The sequence below is a fragment of the Mustela lutreola genome, chromosome 14, assembly GCF_030435805.1.
Source record: "Mustela lutreola isolate mMusLut2 chromosome 14, mMusLut2.pri, whole genome shotgun sequence".
NCBI lineage: Eukaryota > Metazoa > Chordata > Mammalia > Carnivora > Mustelidae > Mustela > Mustela lutreola.
In genome coordinates this window covers 48,907,603-48,926,505 of record NC_081303.1, presented here as the reverse complement: position 1 = coordinate 48,926,505, position 18,903 = coordinate 48,907,603, and the positions used below count along the sequence as shown (strand labels likewise).

The 18,903-nt window shown below is 58.2% G+C and overlaps 2 protein-coding genes across 5 annotated transcripts in view; one reads left to right on the top strand and one right to left on the bottom strand.

The window, feature by feature from the left end:
* Nucleotides 1-577: 577 nt before the first annotated feature.
* Nucleotides 578-8,976, top strand: MYBPH (myosin binding protein H). 2 transcript variants are annotated; one of them, XM_059146792.1, is made up of 11 exons: nt 578-896; nt 1,005-1,139; nt 1,894-2,061; nt 4,492-4,580; nt 4,929-5,124; nt 5,307-5,446; nt 6,020-6,179; nt 7,461-7,597; nt 7,729-7,921; nt 8,241-8,287; nt 8,697-8,976. In XM_059146792.1, exons 1-10 carry the CDS (start codon nt 656-658, stop codon nt 8,255-8,257), a joined length of 1,476 nt encoding a protein of 491 aa, XP_059002775.1. In that variant the 5' UTR covers nt 578-655; the 3' UTR covers nt 8,258-8,287; nt 8,697-8,976. The 2 variants fall into 2 exon arrangements, with proteins under 2 accessions (XP_059002775.1, XP_059002774.1); XM_059146791.1 differs by lacking the exons at nt 8,241-8,287; nt 8,697-8,976 and having other exon boundaries at nt 7,729-8,175.
* Nucleotides 8,977-9,394: 418 nt separating this feature from the next.
* ADORA1 (adenosine A1 receptor) overlaps nt 9,395-18,903 on the bottom strand; it is a 31,400-nt gene continuing 21,891 nt past the window's right edge. For 2 of the 3 annotated variants that reach the window (XM_059146798.1, XM_059146797.1), the window contains exon 3: nt 9,395-11,306. In XM_059146798.1, coding sequence (XP_059002781.1) covers nt 10,667-11,306 — 640 coding nt within the window. In that variant the 3' untranslated portion in view covers nt 9,395-10,666. Of the gene's footprint in view, nt 11,307-12,003; nt 12,081-18,903 lie in introns of those variants that run through there. The other variant, XM_059146799.1, reaches the window with a different exon arrangement.

The window sequence follows — 18,903 nt, the reverse complement described above, 5'->3', positions numbered from 1 at the left end:
CCTGGGGTCCCACTGCTGGAAGAATCTTCCTCCAACCCACCTTGGATATCGCAATCCCCTCCTGGTCTAGAACCCTCAACCCCATACAGCACATGGGAGAGTGTCCAGGGCATGGGAGGCCGAGGGGAGTGTGGGATCCCAGAAACAAAGCTGGGAGTGCTCCCCGGGGAAAACTGTTTCAGGCTGTCTGGGTCCCAGCACCCAGGCGGAGAAGCCCCGGGGACAAGAGGCTCCACAGAGACCAAACACAAGAAGCATGACCTGGGTTCCTTCTCCAGATGGAAGCTCTTGTCCCTGTTGCCCTAACCCCTGGCACCGGCTCTCGGCAATGCCCCTTCTCACCCATCTGGGCTATCCTTCCCTCCGGGCTCCAACACCCTGGCTGCTGAGATCCAGTCGGAGTGATGGACGAGCTACTGCGCTCCTCAAGGGACCCTGCGTTCCTCCCCCAGAGCTATTCCTGGCCGAGGCATCTCCCTGCCCCCCAGTCCCCCTGCCTGACCTGACCCCACAGCTGGGAATCATCCTTTGGCTGGGGGTGGGGCTGCCCTGGCTATATAAGCCTGGACCTCGGTGTCCTGGCACCCTGGAGGCCCAGCTCCTCTCCCACTGACCCCGGCACACTCCAGCCTGACCACAGCCAGCCAGCCCCGCAATGACTGAGAAAGCCACCTCGGAGGCCCCCGACTGTGGTCCAGAGGAGTCTGCCTCTGAGTCGGCCCAGGCACCCACCACAGAGCCCGCTGGAGAAGTGGCAGCGTTGGAGTCTGCCGGGGAAGAACGGGCTCCCACGCCGCCACCGGAGCCTGCTTCTCAGGCCCCGGCGCCTGCAGCCCCCACGGCCCCCACGGCCCCCACAGCCCCCCAAGCCACTAAACCCGCACCTCCAAGTGAAGGTGACAAGAGGCGGGCCAGTTGGAGGAGGGAAGCAGGCATGGCAGGGAGTGCGGCGGGGGAGAGGTCCCCACCACAGACCTCCTCATCTCCCCCTACTTCTCCCTCAGACGTGCCCAGCGCCCCGCTGCTGTTCGCCTTGGAGGATGTGAGCGACAGCTCGGTGACCGTGAGCTGGGAGCCACCGGAGAGCCTAGGGAGGCTGGGGCTCCAGGGCTACGTGCTGGAGCTCTGCCGAGAGGGAGGTGAGCTCTGGGCTAAGCACTGTGTACCCCCAGGGGAGGTGGGCTTGCGGGTGTCGTGGAGACAAGCCCCAGCCCCTGCAGCTGGGCCAGTCTTGGGGGGACATACCAAAGGAGAAAGTGCAAGTGGTCCCCTCAACCCGCTCACCCACCGCTTCTTGCTCACCCCATGGATCTCTGAGGCAGGGGGATGTCCAAATGACACCCCTCTGGGAGATCCCCACCCCCATCCCCCAGCTCCAGGGATCCTCTGAATGAGTAACAGGGAGAGAAGGGTCGGGGCCGCTGGGGTGCTGCCCTGATGAGAGGTGCTGAATCCTGGGGGAGCCTGCTTGGGGGGCAAGCGGGAGGGGGGAACAGAGAAGCTGGGAGTGGGAAGACTTAAGAGGAAAAGACCGTGAAGAGAAACAGGGAAACAGGGCAGTGGCCCAGTTCCTGTTGCCCCTGTCCTGTTCAACTTCATGGTGGCCAAGTTCAGCCTGGCTTACGCCTTTGCTCTTACCTTACTGTGTGACTTGGCACATGTGTCCCACCCTCTCCAGACTCTAGCGATACCTTCTCTGAGCACCGTTCCAGGGTTCTCACACCGGGTATCTTTGCTACCGTTTGACAAGAAGTCAGGGAAAGAGAGCAAGGGGGAAGTAAGGCCCAGGGAGGGAGGTCAGCTGCCCCAGATCACCAGGGAGGAGAAAAGCCCCACTGAGACGGATGCCGGTGATCATGAAGCCGGGGCCTTGCCTGCTGTCCATTTCTCCAGCCTCAGAGTGGGTGCCCGTGAACGCCCGGCCCCTGATGGTGACCCAGCTGACCGTGCGGAACCTGGCTCTGGGGGACAAGTTCTTCCTGCGTGTGGCTGCGGTGAGCTCTGCGGGGACTGGCCCGCCAGCTGTGCTAGAACAGCCTGTCCACATCCAGAAGCTCATCGGTAAAGCCCATCCTTTCATCTCCTGCTCCCCAGCCCTTCCCAGGCACCTTGGGTGATAGGTAGGGAAACGTGAGGCTAAGGCGCAGAGGACACAGGACAGTCATCGTCCCCCATCTCACCCTCACGTGCACAAGCCACATGCTATCACCCATCTTGCCTTAAGAAAGTTCCAAGTTCCTCAGTAGCAAGCCTCTGGAGGCCAAACAGGCCATTTCCCCGAGCGGCCCAGCCCCCAAACATTTTGAAAGGGGCTCCCAGAACCCCAGAAATGAAAGTTCAAGCTCCCCAGGTCACCTGCCTCAGCGTCCCAATGCTAAGAGCCATTCTGTTCTTCCTCCTGTCTAATCGGAATCCCTCCAGCGACCGGGGAAGCTCATTTTTTGCCCCTTTTCTGCTCGTGTCCTATGGACTGGGTTCCAGATCCTCCCAAAGATTTTGGAGTAGAGAGAAGTCTTTGCTTGCCTCTTATCCCACCACGTCTCTGGTGGGAGAAAGACGAGAGCCTTGCAGGCCTGCGAAGTGGTCTCCATCCCCAGAGGGCAACAGTGTGCGGGGACCTTGGAGGCCAGCTGCTGTCCCTTTGCTAAGAGTTCTATTTGCAGGGTGCATTAGCCTCAAGCCTACCCTTGCTCCCTTCCCGGAGCCGATTGGGTTTCAGTCTGTTAATGGCAGTGAGTCATTTAGGCTGATCTGAGGTCTCTGGGGACAGCCCAGGGCCCAGGGTGAAGAGAGATACAGGCCAGCAGGTGGCCTGAGGCCTTCTCTACTTCCTTCTTGTTCCCCCACACCCTCTGGCCCCCAGAGTTTGGGACAAAGCCTCCAAAAAGAGTGGGCTTCAGAGCCACAGGAGAGGTCACATTGGGATTCAAAGAAATACTTCTCAACTTTAGCGCCCAAGAGATGTGGGAAGCCTGGGGCCAGGGAGATTAGAATCATAGACTGTGACAGCTTGTCCCTCCAAGCCAAGCAGGTCCCAAGGGACCCAAGCACTCCCTTGAGGTCATTGAGCCTATTAGCAGCAATTCCAGAACCTGCCTCCCACACAGGACCATTCCTGTGTCACCAAGCATCGGGGAGTCTTCTCTGTGACCCTCCCATCCTTTGAGTCTGGGCGAGCAGCCACTGTATGGACAGGTGGGCTCTGGCCTGGAGGTGCCAGGAAGCCCTCCTGACCGGGAAGATGCTGGAACTATGCCAGGAGATCAGACTCTGAGAGGGTACAGAGGTCAGGGCCCTCTACTCCAAGGCCCAACCTGGAGGGAGCCAGCCAGACTCAGCACCCACGACTCCATTAAAATTCCTCTGGCAGGAGAGAAGGGGATTTCCTGGAGAGAAGGGCGGGCGGGGGGGGGGGGCTGTGAACAAATGGGGACCAGCCAGGCCCTCCTCATGGGCAGGGCAGGGTGGGGACCTTGTCCAGAATCCTCAGCTGCTCAGCTGTCCCTTCTTAGCCACCTGGAGCTGCCAAACATTCCTGGCCCCCTGCAGCTGCCCCTGGAGCACTTCACTCCTTATGCTCCTAGGGCCAAGTGCCTGCACAGCTAATCCTCGGAGACACAGTGTTCCTTCTCACCGCCTCCTCCCCTCCGGCCTGTGTGCCACTGACCAACTGCTACCACCTGTTTGCCGCTGAGCAGCCCCCGCTGCTCCTGCTCCTGTCCCCACCCCGGGGGGCACGATGGCGGCTGCAGCCTCCCTTGGAAGGTCCAGGGGCTTTGGTGTTTGCATCTGATTAGTCAGGAAGGTGGCTCCCCGCCCTAGCATGGGACTGAAGTGAGATTTCAGGAAGGACTTCCCAACTGCGAGACTGAAAGGTAGTGGGAGGGGCGACAGAGGTGAAGGGGGTAAAACGGCTCCAGCCTCATTTAAGAAAGGAAAAGATCCTAATCCTCCCATATGGCCCCTGACAGAGAAATGGGCAAATGGATCTCCTAGGAGCTTCTCTGGAGGCTCTGGGCTGCTGTGGAATGGAGGGGGCTGGATTAGGAGGAAGAAGGCATGGCCACCTTTCCCCAGAACAAAACGCAGAACGCAGGCCGGCAGGTGCAGCACCTGCTCCCCACTAGGGGGGGCCAAGGAGCCGGCCAGGACCCATCTGGAGCCCAGGAATGCCTGGGCTGCAGAGTAAATCCCAGCCTGGCAGGCTCAGGGCGCCAAGGGAGTGCCCGGGATGCTTACTAGTTCACACCATGGGGGCCCTGCCCTCCTGGAAGCTCCCCGCTCTCAACTCCCCAAGGGCCTCGGGGGATTTGGGCCCCGGGATCTCCACTAGTGAGCTTTGCCTTTCCCACAAGCAGGCAGTCCCAGAACACATTTAGGATCCCCCCTGCCCAGCCAGCAACCCTCACCGCTTGCTTCCTACACCCTCCATGGTAGCCTCCAATCAGCAACCCCACGTTGTCCTAAACCCGGCCTCTCCCTTTGATGCAGAGGCGCCCAAGATCCGAGTCCCCCGCCACCTTCGTCAGACCTACATCCGCCAGGTGGGAGAGCCAGTCAACCTGCAGATCCCCTTCCAGGTAAGTGCGTCCCCTGTTCAGGATAACAGCCTGGATGGAAATCAGGGTCCCTACTTGACGCACGGCAAAGGGACGCTGGAAATGTCAGGATCCTCATGGGGGTCAGTCCTCGTGGACCCACCAGGGGAGCTTCACCCTCCCTCCATTGTACACATGACTCAATTGTGATTCTCCAGCCTGTGGATGGAGTAGGTGGTCCTAGGGCTGGCTGGACCCCTGGAGAGGGAGGCTGTGAGCAGCACCTGCATCTCCTGGGAAGAGCTGATGGGGCCAGCTCCAGAGGTCCCCGGACTTGAGTGGGCAGGGGGATGCTGGCATCTCCTGTACCTGAGAGCTCCTCCCTCCCAGGGGAGTCCCAAGCCTCAGGCCTCCTGGACCCATAATGGCCACGCCCTGGACAGCCAGCGGGTGAATGTGCGCACCGGGGACCAGGACTCCATCCTCTTCATCCGCTCGGCCCAGCGCTCCGACTCGGGCTGCTACGAGCTCACCGTGCGTCTGGAAGGCCTGGAGGCCAAGGCAGCCATCGATATCCTGGTGATTGGTATGAGACCAGGGGAGGCAGGGCTGCCTTGCACGGGACCCAGAGACCCCACCTCCTACCCCAGAGCTGGTGGCTGACGGGATCAGGCCTGGGAGCGTGACAGGAACCAGATCGTGGGTGTGGGGAATTTGCAGCAAGCCCAGACCTGCCCCTCATCCCGCCTTCGCACTCTGGTCCTGCAGAGAAACCTGGACCCCCCAGCAGAATCCGGCTCCTGGACGTCTGGGGCTGCAACGCTGCCCTTGAGTGGACACTGCCCCAGGACACAGGCAACACAGAGCTCCTGGGCTACACTGTGCAGAAGGCAGACAAAAAGACAGGGGTGAGGCCTGCTGGAGCAGAGTGGGGCGGGGCTGGGGGAAGTGGCCAAGGTGGCCAGGAAGGCCCAGCCCTCCAAGAGTCCAGGGACCAAGTTCTAGTCTAACTACCTTTAACCTGACTCCTCGTATGGCTTTTTAGCAAGATCCCTTTCCTCTGTGGGCCTCAGTTGCCTCCTGAAGACTGCAAGGGGAGCTCTGGGAGGCCCTTCCAGGTCTAGAGCAGTGCTTCTGGAAATGTAATGTGCCAATGAGTCACCTGGGAATCTTGGTAAAATGCCGATTAACTTGGTAGGTCTGGGGCGGGCGCTGAGATCCCGCACCTCCCAGGAGTTCCCAGGTGATTCTGACTTGGCACGTTCTCAGACCACACTTGGAGTAGTAAGAATCTAGAACTCTCCAAGGACCCCAGTGAGGTCATCTGAGTGCTCCAGGGACCCCTTCTCCCAAAGCTGGATGGCTCAGCTCCCTTGGGATAAGGCATGGAATGAGCCCCTCTGAGGAAGGGGCTGCAGGGCGAGCTGGGAGGGGAAGGGCAGGGGTCTGAGGAGAGGATGACCGGGCTGGGGTCTCCGCAGCAATGGTTCACGGTGCTGGAGCGCTACCACCCGACCACCTGCACCATCTCTGACCTCATCGTGGGAAACGCCTACTCCTTTCGGGTCTTCTCCGAGAACCAGTGCGGGCTCAGCACCTCGGCTGCGACTACCAAGGAGTTAGCCCGCATCCAGAAGGCAGGTGGGTCTGGGCCCGGGACCAAAACCAAGTCAGGCCTGCCTGACGCACCCCCTCTGCCTGCCCCTGGCTGGGCTCGGCCTGTCCGGGGGCATCAGCACCCCTCCTGGTGGGCTCCTCGCGGGTGCGGCTCACCAGAGTGTCCTCTGCCCTCTGCGCCCCGACTCTGCAGCAATGCACATGCTCACCCGTTCCCACGAGGGACTGTACAGAAGTGGATGTGGTGGACTGATTTTAACAAACACATCAGAGCAAACCCATGGGAAGGAGACGCGTCTCCTGGGAGGCTACGCGTCTATTCCAAAGTTGCTGGTGGCTGCCGACATCACAGGGGTCACAGGGGCTCGCGCATGGTGTCCCGAGGGAACTACTCTGGGGGGCAGGATGTGTGGGGAGGTAGAGTCCGGTGAGTTGGCTCAAACACAAGCCTTCTGACCCTCATATAACACCACATAGATGGACAGGAGAGATAGGGGTATTTACTGTGTCCACACAGCCCTGTGACATGCTTGCGTCAAATATGAAATGTCAAACCCTTGTTCCCTGTCACCCTGCGATCTCCGGGCCTCCTCTCCCCCCACCGCGGAGTCTGTGTGGGCTCGGGAAAGCACACGCAAATTTTTAACACCAGCCTGTGCTGCACAGAGCTAGGAAGACATTTTTGTTTAAAAAAGGAAAACCAGTCAGATCTCCAAAGACGAACAGAAATGAAGGGTGTGTCTCTTGGTTACAAGTCCTCAGCCTCAGCCAAGAGCATCTCATCTACCCAGTCTTCCTGCCCGTTGCCCTCTCTGTCTTCTCCCTGACCCACCCAGGCACGGTGCCGGCATTCCTCTGCCTCTTTGAGGCCTTCTGTCTCTAAATTCCCACATGCTAGCCACGCCTGGCTTCTCGAGAGCCTCCCGAGAGCTTCCCTGCCATGGAGCTCCCGCATCCCACAGCAACAATGAAATGGCTTGTCTCCTGACCTCGCTGATGCGAAGATCGTCCTCCAAACCACCAGCTCTCTGCCCAAAGAGCCACGGTCATCACGTGATTGTCTACCCTTTAAGCCCCAAACGGCCAAAGTCATATTGGGCAAGTCATTCATCCATGAAGGGCCTTAGTTTCCCATCTGTCAAGTAGTAATAACAAACTCGCTCTTGCAGAGGGACGCTATGTAGATTAAATAAGACATCTAAATGTAAGCTACAGTGATTATTTTAGGAAAATGGATGAAGTCAGTTCTAGAACTGACTTCATCCTGGAATCTCAAATTTGCCCCCTTTTATCCTCTGAACCCAGATATTGTTGCCAAACCAAAGGGGTTTGTGGAGCGAGACTTCTCCGAAGCCCCCTCATTTACCCAGCCCCTGGCTGACCACACCTCCACCCCCGGCTACAGCACTCAGCTCTTCTGCAGCGTCCGAGCATCACCCAAGGTTAGGGCTGAAGCCCCTCTGTGTCCTGGGCAGGTGGGGGCAGGGGGGATGAGGAATCTTCCCAGGCCGCAACTTCAAAGCCCATCCCAGCCCACAACCTCCTCAGCTCTCCTCTGACCATGCCCCCCTAGCCCAAGATCATCTGGATGAAAAACAAGATGAACATCCAGGGTGACCCCAAATACCGCGCCCTCTCTGAGCAAGGCGTCTGCACCCTGGAGATCCGGAAGCCCAGCCCCTTTGATTCCGGGGTCTACACCTGCAAGGCTGTCAACGTGTTAGGGGAGGCATCTGTGGACTGCCGGCTGGAGGTCAAGGGGAAAGGTATGGGGAACGTCCTTCCCTAGGGACCGTCCCTTCATAGAGGCCACCTCTTCCCCTGCTGGGCTAGATGAGGCTGGGTGTTGGAAATCAAGGCAAGACAGAGGGCTAGTAAAGATGGAGAGGTCCGGCTGGTGGAAGGATTTTCCAAGTGGGAGGACGGCCCAATGTAGGGAACGGAGGTAGCAGAGTCTGTCACCCAAACTGATCGACTGCCTGGGGTGAAGATGTATAACCTTGAGCTCCTCTCGTCCCATTCCCTCCAACTCGGGTCCCCTGCAGGTACGCCCCTCCCCCACTCTGACTGTGGCATTTTTTCCAGCGTCAGCCACACACTGAAGAGCGACAGGAGGCTGGGCGAGGAGGATGGTAAATGGCTGGGCCCGGGGCCTCTGGGGACAGAGTCAGAGCTGGGGGTGAAGGGGACAGGGGAAGGTGGCAGTTCCTTCTGCGGACTACTCTGCTGTTCCTGGCAATGTGCACATAGGACAGGGTTCTAGTCCAGGGCATTCCGTTGGGCCTGTTTCCGTTTCAGCAAAGAGGGGCAACATCCTGTGTCCCACTTTCCCTCCCAGTTGGTTCTGAGGCTCCAGACAAGTAGGGGAGGATCCCAAAGCTGCAGGGGCAGAGCTAAGTGCTGGGCATTGGGCCCTTGGGGCGGGAAGTCTGGGAAGGAAAGAGGGCCTCTGTGTCCCTCTGCCCCATCTCACTGCCTCAGTAGGAGAGGAAGAGCCCAGCTCTGTCAAACCCTGGGCTCATGAAGCATGTTCTCTGCCAGGTGCTGCAGACCTAGGGGGCCGGGCCCACAAGACTCAGAATCAAGCTCCATGGATGCCCCAGAGCCCCGTTTCCATGGTGACAGCTGAGGGCTTTGCTCCCTGGTACCTGCCTAGTCTCCCTCCCCCAGAGGCTGGAGCCCAGGAGCCAGGAGTAGGCCTGGCAGGCCCCAGGCCACGCTTCCTGGGCACAAGGGGGCCTGGAGGTGCAAAGATTGGAGTGCCCCTGCAGAGCGGTGCATTCTGGGTGAGAACCGTTCAAATAAAAGTGTGTGATGTGTTCCGGTGCGGGGCCTCTGACAGTGAGCATCGTTGTGATGGGGGAGGGGTTGTGTCACAACGAGGGGGGTGGAGCGCGTCGTCACCACGAGGAGGTGTCCACAAATGACACCAGGAGGAAGGTGCCAGTGGGAGGGGACTCAGGATGTAAGTGGGGTTTCCAGGTTTCCAGACAAGAGATTTTTTAGCATCTGGCTTTCACATTCAGGGTTTGCTATGCCAAGAGCATAGCTATAGGAAGAGACACACTCTTCTCTAGAAACTTCTTTGCTCTGAATGCCTCCATATCTCCCCTCCCTGCACCCCCCCCCCTTCGGTCTGGTCCGTGCTTCTCCCGCATGCCACCACTGCTCTCCTCCGCTGAGGTCTTCTGCTGCCCTCAGATGGTGGTGGGGGTGGGTATCCAGGGGCACGCTGTCAATCAAGTTTCACAGTCTTTATTAGTCAGGAGGCCCTCCCTGGGAGCCAGGGAACATCCCACCTCCAAGAACGGGCGGGGCCTGGAATCACGCGCAGAACCCGCCCCCTCCCCTCTGTACAAACCCCGCCCTCCAGCTTGGCCGAGGGTGGACACTTCCCTAGATGCTCTAAAGCCTACACCGTGCCACAGAGCCCCAAAGCCCCTGAAAACTGTGCTCAGTGCCAGGGACGCTGGGGACATTTAAATGCCAGCAAGCTCTTTCTGCCTCCCCCTCAGCGGTGTGGTCTCCCCTGGCCTGTTCTAGTCTGGCACAAGTCACTCCAGCACTTCTTCCTTGTCCACCCCCTCCGCAGGCAGGCTTAACGCTCCTTCGTGTTGTCATGTCTGGGGCTCTCCTCTCCATCTGGCCCAGAAACAGCAGAGATGGGTGTCACTTAAGAGAGTCCAGGCCATCATCAGGGCCCAGTGGACAGGTAGTTACCGCCCAGGCCCCTTCTTGGGACGTCCGGGGCCCGAGCAAGGGCTCAGTGCTGCCACCTGGTGGCTGTATGAGGCCTGCACTTCAACTCCGCATGAGCTCTAAGGGGCTTGGAGCCCCACCCCAGTTCAGGGTCCCAGGGCTAGTGGAGAATAAAGCAAAAGTTGGGAATGATTTCTGGACCTGCTCTTTCTGCCTCTCCCAAGTATAAACCTGGGCTCTCCAGGGCAGGGAGAGCAGGCACCCAGGCACCCAGCATGGCTAGGAGCTCAGGGTCCTGGGAGGCGGACACTGAGTCTCCTTGATTCCTGCCTCTCAGTGGCTCTGCCAACTTCTCCCACAGCAAGAAGAGAAGGCAAGACCACGATGTCCAGTTCCCCTCCCTCCCTCCATCTTGGAGGGGATCCTCTCCTTTCCTCAGGCTTCCCAGGGTTGCCCCACTACCACCAGAGACAAGCAGGCTCCCCCAACTGCCATGGGAACCCTAGCTTGCCCTCCCAGCCCACATGGCCCCTTTGCAGCCTCAGGCTCCCCAGGTCCGTTCCAGCCCAAAGCTCTGGGCTCTCTGCATGATGGTCACATGGCTGGGGAGGCTCAAGCCACTTTCCTCCTCTCCTCAGGTTCCCTGGTTCCTTCCCCACGGACCGCCCTCCCAAACCTCCTCCAGGACCTGAGCTGCAGGGCACCCACACCCCACAGCCCTGCCAGGAAGGCTCAGGAGTGGGACCAGTGGGGAGGTGGGACTGGGCTGATGCCCCCAATGTGGGCAGCCAGGTGAGAACAGAAGGTGGAGTCTAGTCGTGGGGCCCCTCTTCTGGGGGGTCCTCGTCAATGGGGGGTGAGGGCTGGCAGCGGAAGTGGTCATTCCAAATCTTAAGGAAGGTGACCCGGAACTTCTGGATGCGGAAGGCGTAGACGATGGGGTTCATGGCTGAGTTGCCGTGAGTGAGGAAGATGGCGATGTAGATGAGGACGCTGGGCTTCCGGCAGGAAGGGCAGAAGAGGGTGATGCAGTTCAGAATGTGCAGAGGCAGCCAGCTGAGGGCGAAGAGGAAGAGGATGAGGGCCAGCGACTTGGCGATCTTCAGCTCCTTCCCGTAGTACTTCTGCGGGTCCCCGGAGGAGGCCGACACCTTCTTGTTGAGCTGTTTGCGGATCAGGTAGAAGACCTCCAGGTAGATGAGGACCATGAGCAGCAGCGGGGGCAGCACCCAGACAAAGAAGTTGAAGTAGACCATGTACTCCATGCTGATGACCTTCTCGAACTCGCACTCGATCACGGGCTCGCCCTCGCTGCCATTGGCCGCCCAGGCCCGCTGCACCTCCCCCAGCCTGTTCCAGCCGAACAGGGGCGTCAGGCCCACCATGAAGGAGAGAATCCAGCAGCCAGCGATGGCCACCGCCGCCCTCCGGGGAGTCACCACCGTCTTGTACCTGGGGGAGGGGAGGGCAGAGTGTGAGTCCCCCCCACTTAGGCTCCGCCAGTCCCCAGGGGTCTCTGAGAGGAGGGCCCCTTCCCAGCCAGGGCCCAGGGAGTGGGGAGCTGCAGGTCTTTGGCTAGAGGTCCAAGACTTCAGGATCTAGGATTTGGGCCAGAGCTTGCGACACCCTGGCCATCCCACCTGCAACAGATGGGAAACCTGGTTCACGTAAAAATCATGAAGAACAAAAAAATCAAGATAAAAATCATAACGTAAAATAATAAAGGACCTCCTGCAGAAGTATCAATAAGATCACCAGAGTAAAACTGTCACATGTGCCTGGCACATGGCTATTGGTCCCCTCATCCTTGCTGCGGGACAGTCCTTGCAAGGTAGGAAAGCCTTGACGGATGACTAAGTGGAGGTTGAAAGTATCATGTGATCTGCCCAAGGCCCCATGGAAGGCAGCAGCACTTTCCTGAGCCACGCTGACCCAAAACAGCCAGATCATTGGTGAAGCCCTCTTTCACTTAGGCCAAAAAGCCTTCCACAGCTCCCTCCTTCCGGCCCTGCCCCACCAGTGTCCCCTTCCCAGCTTACCTCCCCTTCCCCTTTCCAATCACAGCACAGTGCTCATCTCCTGAGGGCTTATGCTGCTGCACCAGCTCTGCATCCCCAAGCTAATGGGAGAATTATTCTCAGAAAGATACCTAATGCTCACGGAGCTTTTGTGGCCACCCAGGCACTCGCACGCAGGCACACATAGGTCCATTTGCTCAGCAGAGCACCTGAAACACGGGTGCCTTCTGTGCCGGCACTGCTCCCTGTGCCTGGAGTAAGAACAGATCCCAGCCTCTCTGCACTCCCATTTTGGGTGAAGAGGCGGACGACACAATGTCCTGGGAGCTCTGCACTTCCCTTTAAGCCAGTGCAGCCGGCGGCCAGCATGGTCTTCTGCCCAGACGCTGCCCTGGAGCAAATGCCAGGGGATGGGGCCTGCCCGGCTCTGTGCCGAGGAGTCGGCTCAGCGCGGTCGCTTGCCCAGTTGTTATTTTCCAGTGCGGCTCCTGGAGGGAGCGCCCCCTGAGCCTGTAAGCCACTACTGAGACCCATGGGGGTGAAGGCAAAGCCTCCCCCCCCCCGACTCTGGTTTCTTCTGTCCTGGGCTGCAGGATCAGAGGCTTTCTTTCTCACAGCGATGATGTTATGGCCCCTTTCACCCTGGACATCTGTCCACCCTCCAAAGCCCCCACTGCTCCAGAAGGCTTTACAGGGATGGGGAGGGGCATGCCTTGGCAGGGGTGGTAGGAGAAACCAGATCGCCATCAAGGAAGCAAGAACTAGAAGGGATCACGGAACCTCTTTACCAATCTCATCATTCCAGTGGGGAAAGGAGGAACCTAGAGAAGCCCAAGACCTCACTGGGGCCCTTCCTCTGCCTTGTGATCATGGGGTCCTTGTGCCCCCAAAAGCACCAAGGTACTTAAAAAGCACCCAGTTCACGTGTGTGTCTTTCCGTTTTCTTACACGTAATCCTTGCTATCTTGGAACGGAATCCCATTCCCGCCTTTCGGATCCCCGGCAGGAAGGCTGGCCTGGTGTACACGCTGGAAATCAACCTGTAATCTACTTGATTAACTCCCAACGAGACAGCAGACTCCGCTTCAGAGACTAAGGACCAGATGAGAAAACATAAGCGACAAAGTCTGTGAACAGCCCACGGATATTCCTGTGCCAGAGCCCCTACCCCTCCAAACCCCCAGTAACACTCACACTTGGAAAACCTCCAGCATCTCTAGATGCTCGGCCAACATGGCCTAACAGCTCTGCAAATATCTGGCTCAGGGCTCGGTAGTGATGGTCTCAAAGTGCCCTCCACACATCCTAGAGTGAAAGCAGCTCTTGTGAATCTATGGGCCAAGACCGTAGGAGCGGCGATCAGTCTGCCCAGAGACAGGGCTGAGGGACCCTGCCACGGCAGTCATGGGGGTGGGGGGGGCGGGGGCGGGTCTCCAGGTGAGCCTCAGCAGCTAATCAGGCTGCAGCTGCAGGAGGAAGGTGGAGGCCAGGCCCCTGCCCTGCCCCCCATCCTGGCCCAACGCGTGTATGATCTACATCACGTTTATTGTTCACAAAGCCCTTTACGTTCGTGCCTCCGGTCAACACCGTAACCACCCCGTGATGCAGCACCTAACGGGATTACCACCTCACAGATTAGGAACCCCAGGCCCGGAAATGGCCCCAAATGACCCAGGTCTCCTGACTCCAAGACCAGCTCCTGCCGAGCACCAGGCTCATCGTGAGTCACTTAGATCTGGGATGGCTGGCAGATTGGGAATGTCCCTTTCCTAAGAGCTTTAAAATGGGAACATCAAGACCCTGTTCAAAGCGGGTGTGCTCAGAGATGGGGGAAGGGGGTGGACAAGGTGACCTCGTGCTGCCGTGCAGCCTGAGGACTGGGGGTGGGGGGAGGCTGCCCAGGACCCACATCTGAGCGGCCAATGACCCACTGAGAGAAGACGTGGTCTTGACACTGACCCAGGTGCGAGGGAGGGAGGAGGCAGCGTCTCACTGGGGAGGCCCCCACTGCCCTCTTCCTGTCGCCCTTCCTGACAGCCTAGAGCCCCAAGGTTAAAGCTTTCCTGGGGCTCCTCCAGGGCCGGGTCCCAGCAGACCTGCAGCTTAGGGTATCAGTTCTCATCTGTTTTTCTTGCTATTTTCTCCATGGTGGGAAAGGGCTGGACCCAGGACCTCGGCTGAGGTGGGGCAGGCTCCCACAGGAAGGGCTGCGCCCCAGGGCCAGGGAGAAACTCACCTCTCCCCACATGTGGGAAAGAGAAGCAGAGGCTGCAAGTCCAGCGGGGGGGGAGGGGGGAGCAGAAGGGGGGGCATGTTGAATGCGTCTCCAATGCTTGGGCTCTCCCTCCCAAGCTGGGGTCTGAGGCCTCACCACCCCCAGGACTGTGCTGGGAACGAGCCAGAGAGATGGCTGTCCTCAGGAGGGCGCAGTCTCTGGCAGACACAGGTGGGGAAGCAACAGAATGGGGATGCTGAAACACCAGGGGGCCTTGTCCACGGGCAAGCAGGGCGGGCCACTCCTCACCGAACCAGCCCCATCATCTCCGGTGTCTCCCTCACAGTGCTTGGAACCCACCACGGGTGGGACGTTCCTTCGGGTTGAGAAGTGCCCCCCCACCCCGTGTGTTATTTCTGAAAGCCAAGACAGTACTCACTCCAGAGCGTGAGCTTATCGCCCTCAAGGTCCTGACGTGGTGATAACATGCAGACCGAGTACGTGGACGGCAGGAGGGCGGGAGAGGGAGAGCTTCAGGAAAGAGGTGGAAAGCGGTTCCTGGCTCGGCTGAGGGGGGATGTTTCTCCCGTCACAGATGCTGCCCGAGTTGGGTGTGGTTCAGGGGTGGGCACGGTGGGGGCCTACCAAGCCCACACTCAACAGGGCAGGGGAGGGGACAGCTTTGCCTCACCCCTGCTCTCTGGCAGGGCTGCCACACAGAACAGGGAGGTTCTGAAGGCTAACATGGCAGGAAGGGCCTTGAAAAATAACAGCTAACTGGGGTGCCTGGGGGGCTCAGTCAGTTGAGTGTCTGACTCTTGGTTTTGACTCAGGTCATGATTTCAGGGTTGTGAGATCGAGACCCGGGGCAGGCTCTGTGCTCAGCAGGGAATCTGCTTGAGATTCTGTCTCTCCCTCTCCCCCTCCCCCGCACTCATGTGTCTGCTCCCTCTCTCAAATAAACAAATCTTTAAACAGAAAGAAAAAATAACAGCTAACTGATCAGTAATAATGACAACAATAATGCTAACCAGAGCTAATATTTACTAATACTTTCCATGGGCCTGGCACTGACTAAAGGTAGTAAAGGTAGCCCCGTGAGTTAGGTATTATTATAATTATTATTTTCATTTTCTAATTATAGTAACTGAGACTCAGATTATGAGACCTGCCCAAGGTCCCTTAGCCACAAAGAGGTCTCGGAGACAGAATTGCTAAGGTTCAGATCTGTCCAAGTCCAAAGCCCAGGCTGGACCGGGCTCAGGCAGTCCAATGGGATGGGGCGGAGGGGTTTGGAGGGTGTGGCCTCAGAGCAGCGGGGAGCCACGGCGAGCTCCCTGGACTGACCAGGTCTGAAGATGCCATCAGACCTGCCTGGAAGCCTCCCTCCTCCCTCAGGTCTGAGCTCTTCACAGACCCTGGACTGCTCTGCTGATGAGCTGCCTGTTTAGTGGCGGGGGCGGGGGAGTTGTTGGGGAAACGAAGCAAATACGGTACCTCCCTTTGACTCATTAAACGGATATTCCTTGAACACCTTTAGGTTCCAGGTACCTAGTGGTAAAGGTAGGGTTCAAAAATGCTGAAGAGAACAGGCTCTCATGAAAGTAACTTTCCAGGGGCAGGAGAACAAGAACTAGAGGTATCCACAAATAAAGGATCATTTCAGAGAGTGAAATCAATAGGACCCCCCGAGAGTGTGAGTAGCGGGCAGCGGAGAGGCCTCTCCGGGCAGGATATGCTGAACTGATCGCTAAATGATCACCAAGAACCACCCAGGCAAAGATTGTGGAGGGGTGGGGGGGGTGGTCAGAACCTTCCACACAGAAGATCCAGCAGGTGAAGGCGCTGAGGCTGGACGGCAAGGAGGAGAGAGCTGCTGGGGAGGGCGGTGAGGACAAGGGTCGGGTGGGTCAGTCCCAGCTGTGGTCAGGGACAGCCACCTAGGGCAGGGAGGGCCACAGTCAAGGTTCAGGGCTACATTCTAAGTGCAGGGAAGCCCCTGCAAGCCATGGGGTAATATCCTCCAATTTCTGTTTATAAAAGCTGAGTCAGACCTCCCTGTGGAGAACGTGTTGCAGCCGGGAAAGAAGACAACCAATCACACGTAGGCTACTTTAGCCATCCAGGCGAGACAGGAGGTGGTGCACTCTAGTTGGCATAGCGGCTGGGGCGCAGTGGACGGCTTTGAGATGCACTTGGGAACGGACCCAACAGGATCTGCTGCCCAGTCTGGCTGTCCGGCTGACGTTGGGAATCAAGATGGTGCTCAGGTTTTGCTCCTGGCCACCAAGTAGAGAGAGATTCCATTTCCTGAGTCTCCCGGACCCCTGTCTCCACAAGGGGCTCCTCCCCTTAGTCTGATCCCCAACCCCCTCAACCACGAGGTCCACATCACACTGCAGGACCCACGTTTATGTTCCCCTGGGGGCCTTCGCCCTTCCTGCTCCTCTCGCCTCATTCAGATCCCAGCTCAGATGTCGCCTGCTCAAAGAAGCTTCCCCGACCGGCCTGCGAAGACCGCCCCACCACTCTGTACCTCTCGCCGTGTGTAACTGTCTTGAGAGAGCCGATCACTTCCTGTCTCTCTCTCTCATTCTCCATATATAGGTTTGCACTGATCATCTGTTGCTCTCCAGCGGACTACCAGGTCCCTTTAGGACAGGGTCTCTATTTTGCTGGTTCACCATTGCAACCCCAGTGCCGAGAACAGTGCAACTCTCTTTCTGCCGAAAAAACAAACATGTACGTGTCGCAAGGGGCAGGGGAGTCCTTACACCTACTTGCACAACAGCTTAAGATCTATTCAATGAGAAATAAAATTCCGTGATAAGTAAACATGATTTATTCAATCATTTGCGATTGATTGAGGACCTAGCCCGTGAGCACCTCTCGGGAACCAGAAGTGAAGAGGAATGTGTTGCAGCTCAGTTAGAGAAGACCAGAGGAGGAAGGCTCAGCCGTCACCCTGAAAGCCATCACAGTGCCCTGGGTGAGAAGAAAAGTTCCCTGGGTCTCTCCCCCACGCGCTGGGAGCTGTGGGGAGCCCACTGTTGACCTGGGAAACCACTGGAGCCCTACACAGGTCCTGCGACATAGGCCGCTCTGACGAGGGATACTGATGAGAAGCATGAGCCGGCGCCACACAGCACCCCCACGGAAGCCCAGGCCCAGCACTGCCCGGCACACTGTGGGACCAACAGAGGTGCCCCTGGCCAGAACCAGCTTCCCCGGAGTCTTTCAGCCTATGGTCCGGAGAAGCTGTGTCTCCAACTCAAGCTAAGTCCTCATGGGACCCATGAGCATGCCCAGGCCCCGGGGGTTCCTGTGCCCCACACATAGGGCCCTTTCACAGTAAGGATCACGTCCAGTCAGCGGCCCTGGCTGAGTGCCGAGGGCTGGCCTCTCCCTGGCCACAGCCTCAAAGAGGAGCTCTTTCCTGGACACCGCTGATGACTGACTTTCAGGCTGACCCTGAGAATATGAACAAAAAGCCTCCTACGAACAGGAAAAGCTCTGAATGTCATCAGGTGATAAGCAGACCCTGAGACTTAGGCAAGAAAGAAACAGTTGACAGAGAAAAGAGAAGGGCAAGACAGAGAGGCCCTACAGAACTCTGTCTGGTGGACAGAGAACAGTCACACAGAGGAAGGTGCTCAGAGCAGCTGCTCTGCCACTGCTTGAACAAGGCTGGAGCATACTGGTCCTGAAGCTGGCTCTCCTCGGCCTACTCTCCTCGCCCTGCCCTGCTCTGGATCAGCCAGGCTGAGCCTCACAGGCTGCATCTCCAGAGCTGCTGTATCAGCAGGGCCACAGGAGGCACTGGAGCATGGAAGGAGGAGAGGAAAACCAGGATATTTCCACCTCTCTCTGCGCCTCGGGCAGCTGTTACATCTCCTCCTTGGCCTTACCTCCCAGCCAGCAGGCCCAACTCGGTTCCAGCTCTTCCCTTTGTCCTGCAGCCCAGGGCTAACTTCCCCTTGTTGCTAATCTCTGGTTTCCCTCACTATCCCCACAGGCTTCTGAGACTCTTCGTCAACCACATAACCAATTCCTCCAGTGTAAACACCTTAGGGACCCCTGAGCTCCAGGTTGGACCCTAGCGGCTCAGGAGTGAAGCCAGAGCGGGAAGAGCCAAGTGTAGTCATCACGAAGGACTCCCTGCCAGGGACAGCAGAGAATAGACCAGACTCTTAACAAATCCACGGGGACTCAGAAGGGAGAGAGAGAGAGAGCCACATAGTCAGTTTGGAAAAGGGTAGACACGGCTCTGTTGGATGACACGGGTGACGAAGTGTCCTGTCGACTGCTGAGGCCAGGGCTGGGTCGTCAGGCCCCGCTGGCCCTGTTCCCCAGGCATGTGGCCAGAGCCCAGGCCGAGGGCTGGAGTGGGGAGAAGAGAGCCGGATGCGGGGAGCATGTTTCTGTACCCCAGCAGTTTGGAGGGTCAGGAACTGAATTCTCCGTCTCTCCTTCCCTTGCCCTCTGCCCTCCGTGTCTGAGAAGAAGCAATGCTACAGAGCTCTGGCCCCCTCCCTCATGCCTCCCTTTTCATTAAGGATCTGGGCCACTTGCAACGGGAAACCTGGATTTCCAGACCAGAGAAGTAAGGCTTTCAGACTATTAAACTACTTCCTGCAGAGAAATTCTTCCTCCCCAAGGAGAACAGGAAACGAGATACAATCAGCGGTGCTGGGCGCACTCCAGGGGCCAAAGATTTACTAGTAATGTTGCCCAGGGGAGTCTGGATCAGGGGCCGGAAGGGGAGGTTGGGGGGGTGGCAGGAGGTCCTGATCGTCCTGCTTATTGGAGTCTTGCC

Bases quoted from the DNA above. Each gene is read 5' to 3' on its own strand.
- MYBPH (XM_059146791.1), top strand. From the start codon at position 656: ATGACTGAGAAAGCCACCTCGGAGGCCCCCGACTGTGGTCCAGAGGAG. The intron at 1,140-1,893 runs GTGAGCTCTGGG...CCATTTCTCCAG, and splicing joins GGAGCTCTGCCGAGAGGGAG to CCTCAGAGTGGGTGCCCGTG. The intron at 6,180-7,460 runs GTGGGTCTGGGC...CTCTGAACCCAG, and splicing joins AGCCCGCATCCAGAAGGCAG to ATATTGTTGCCAAACCAAAG.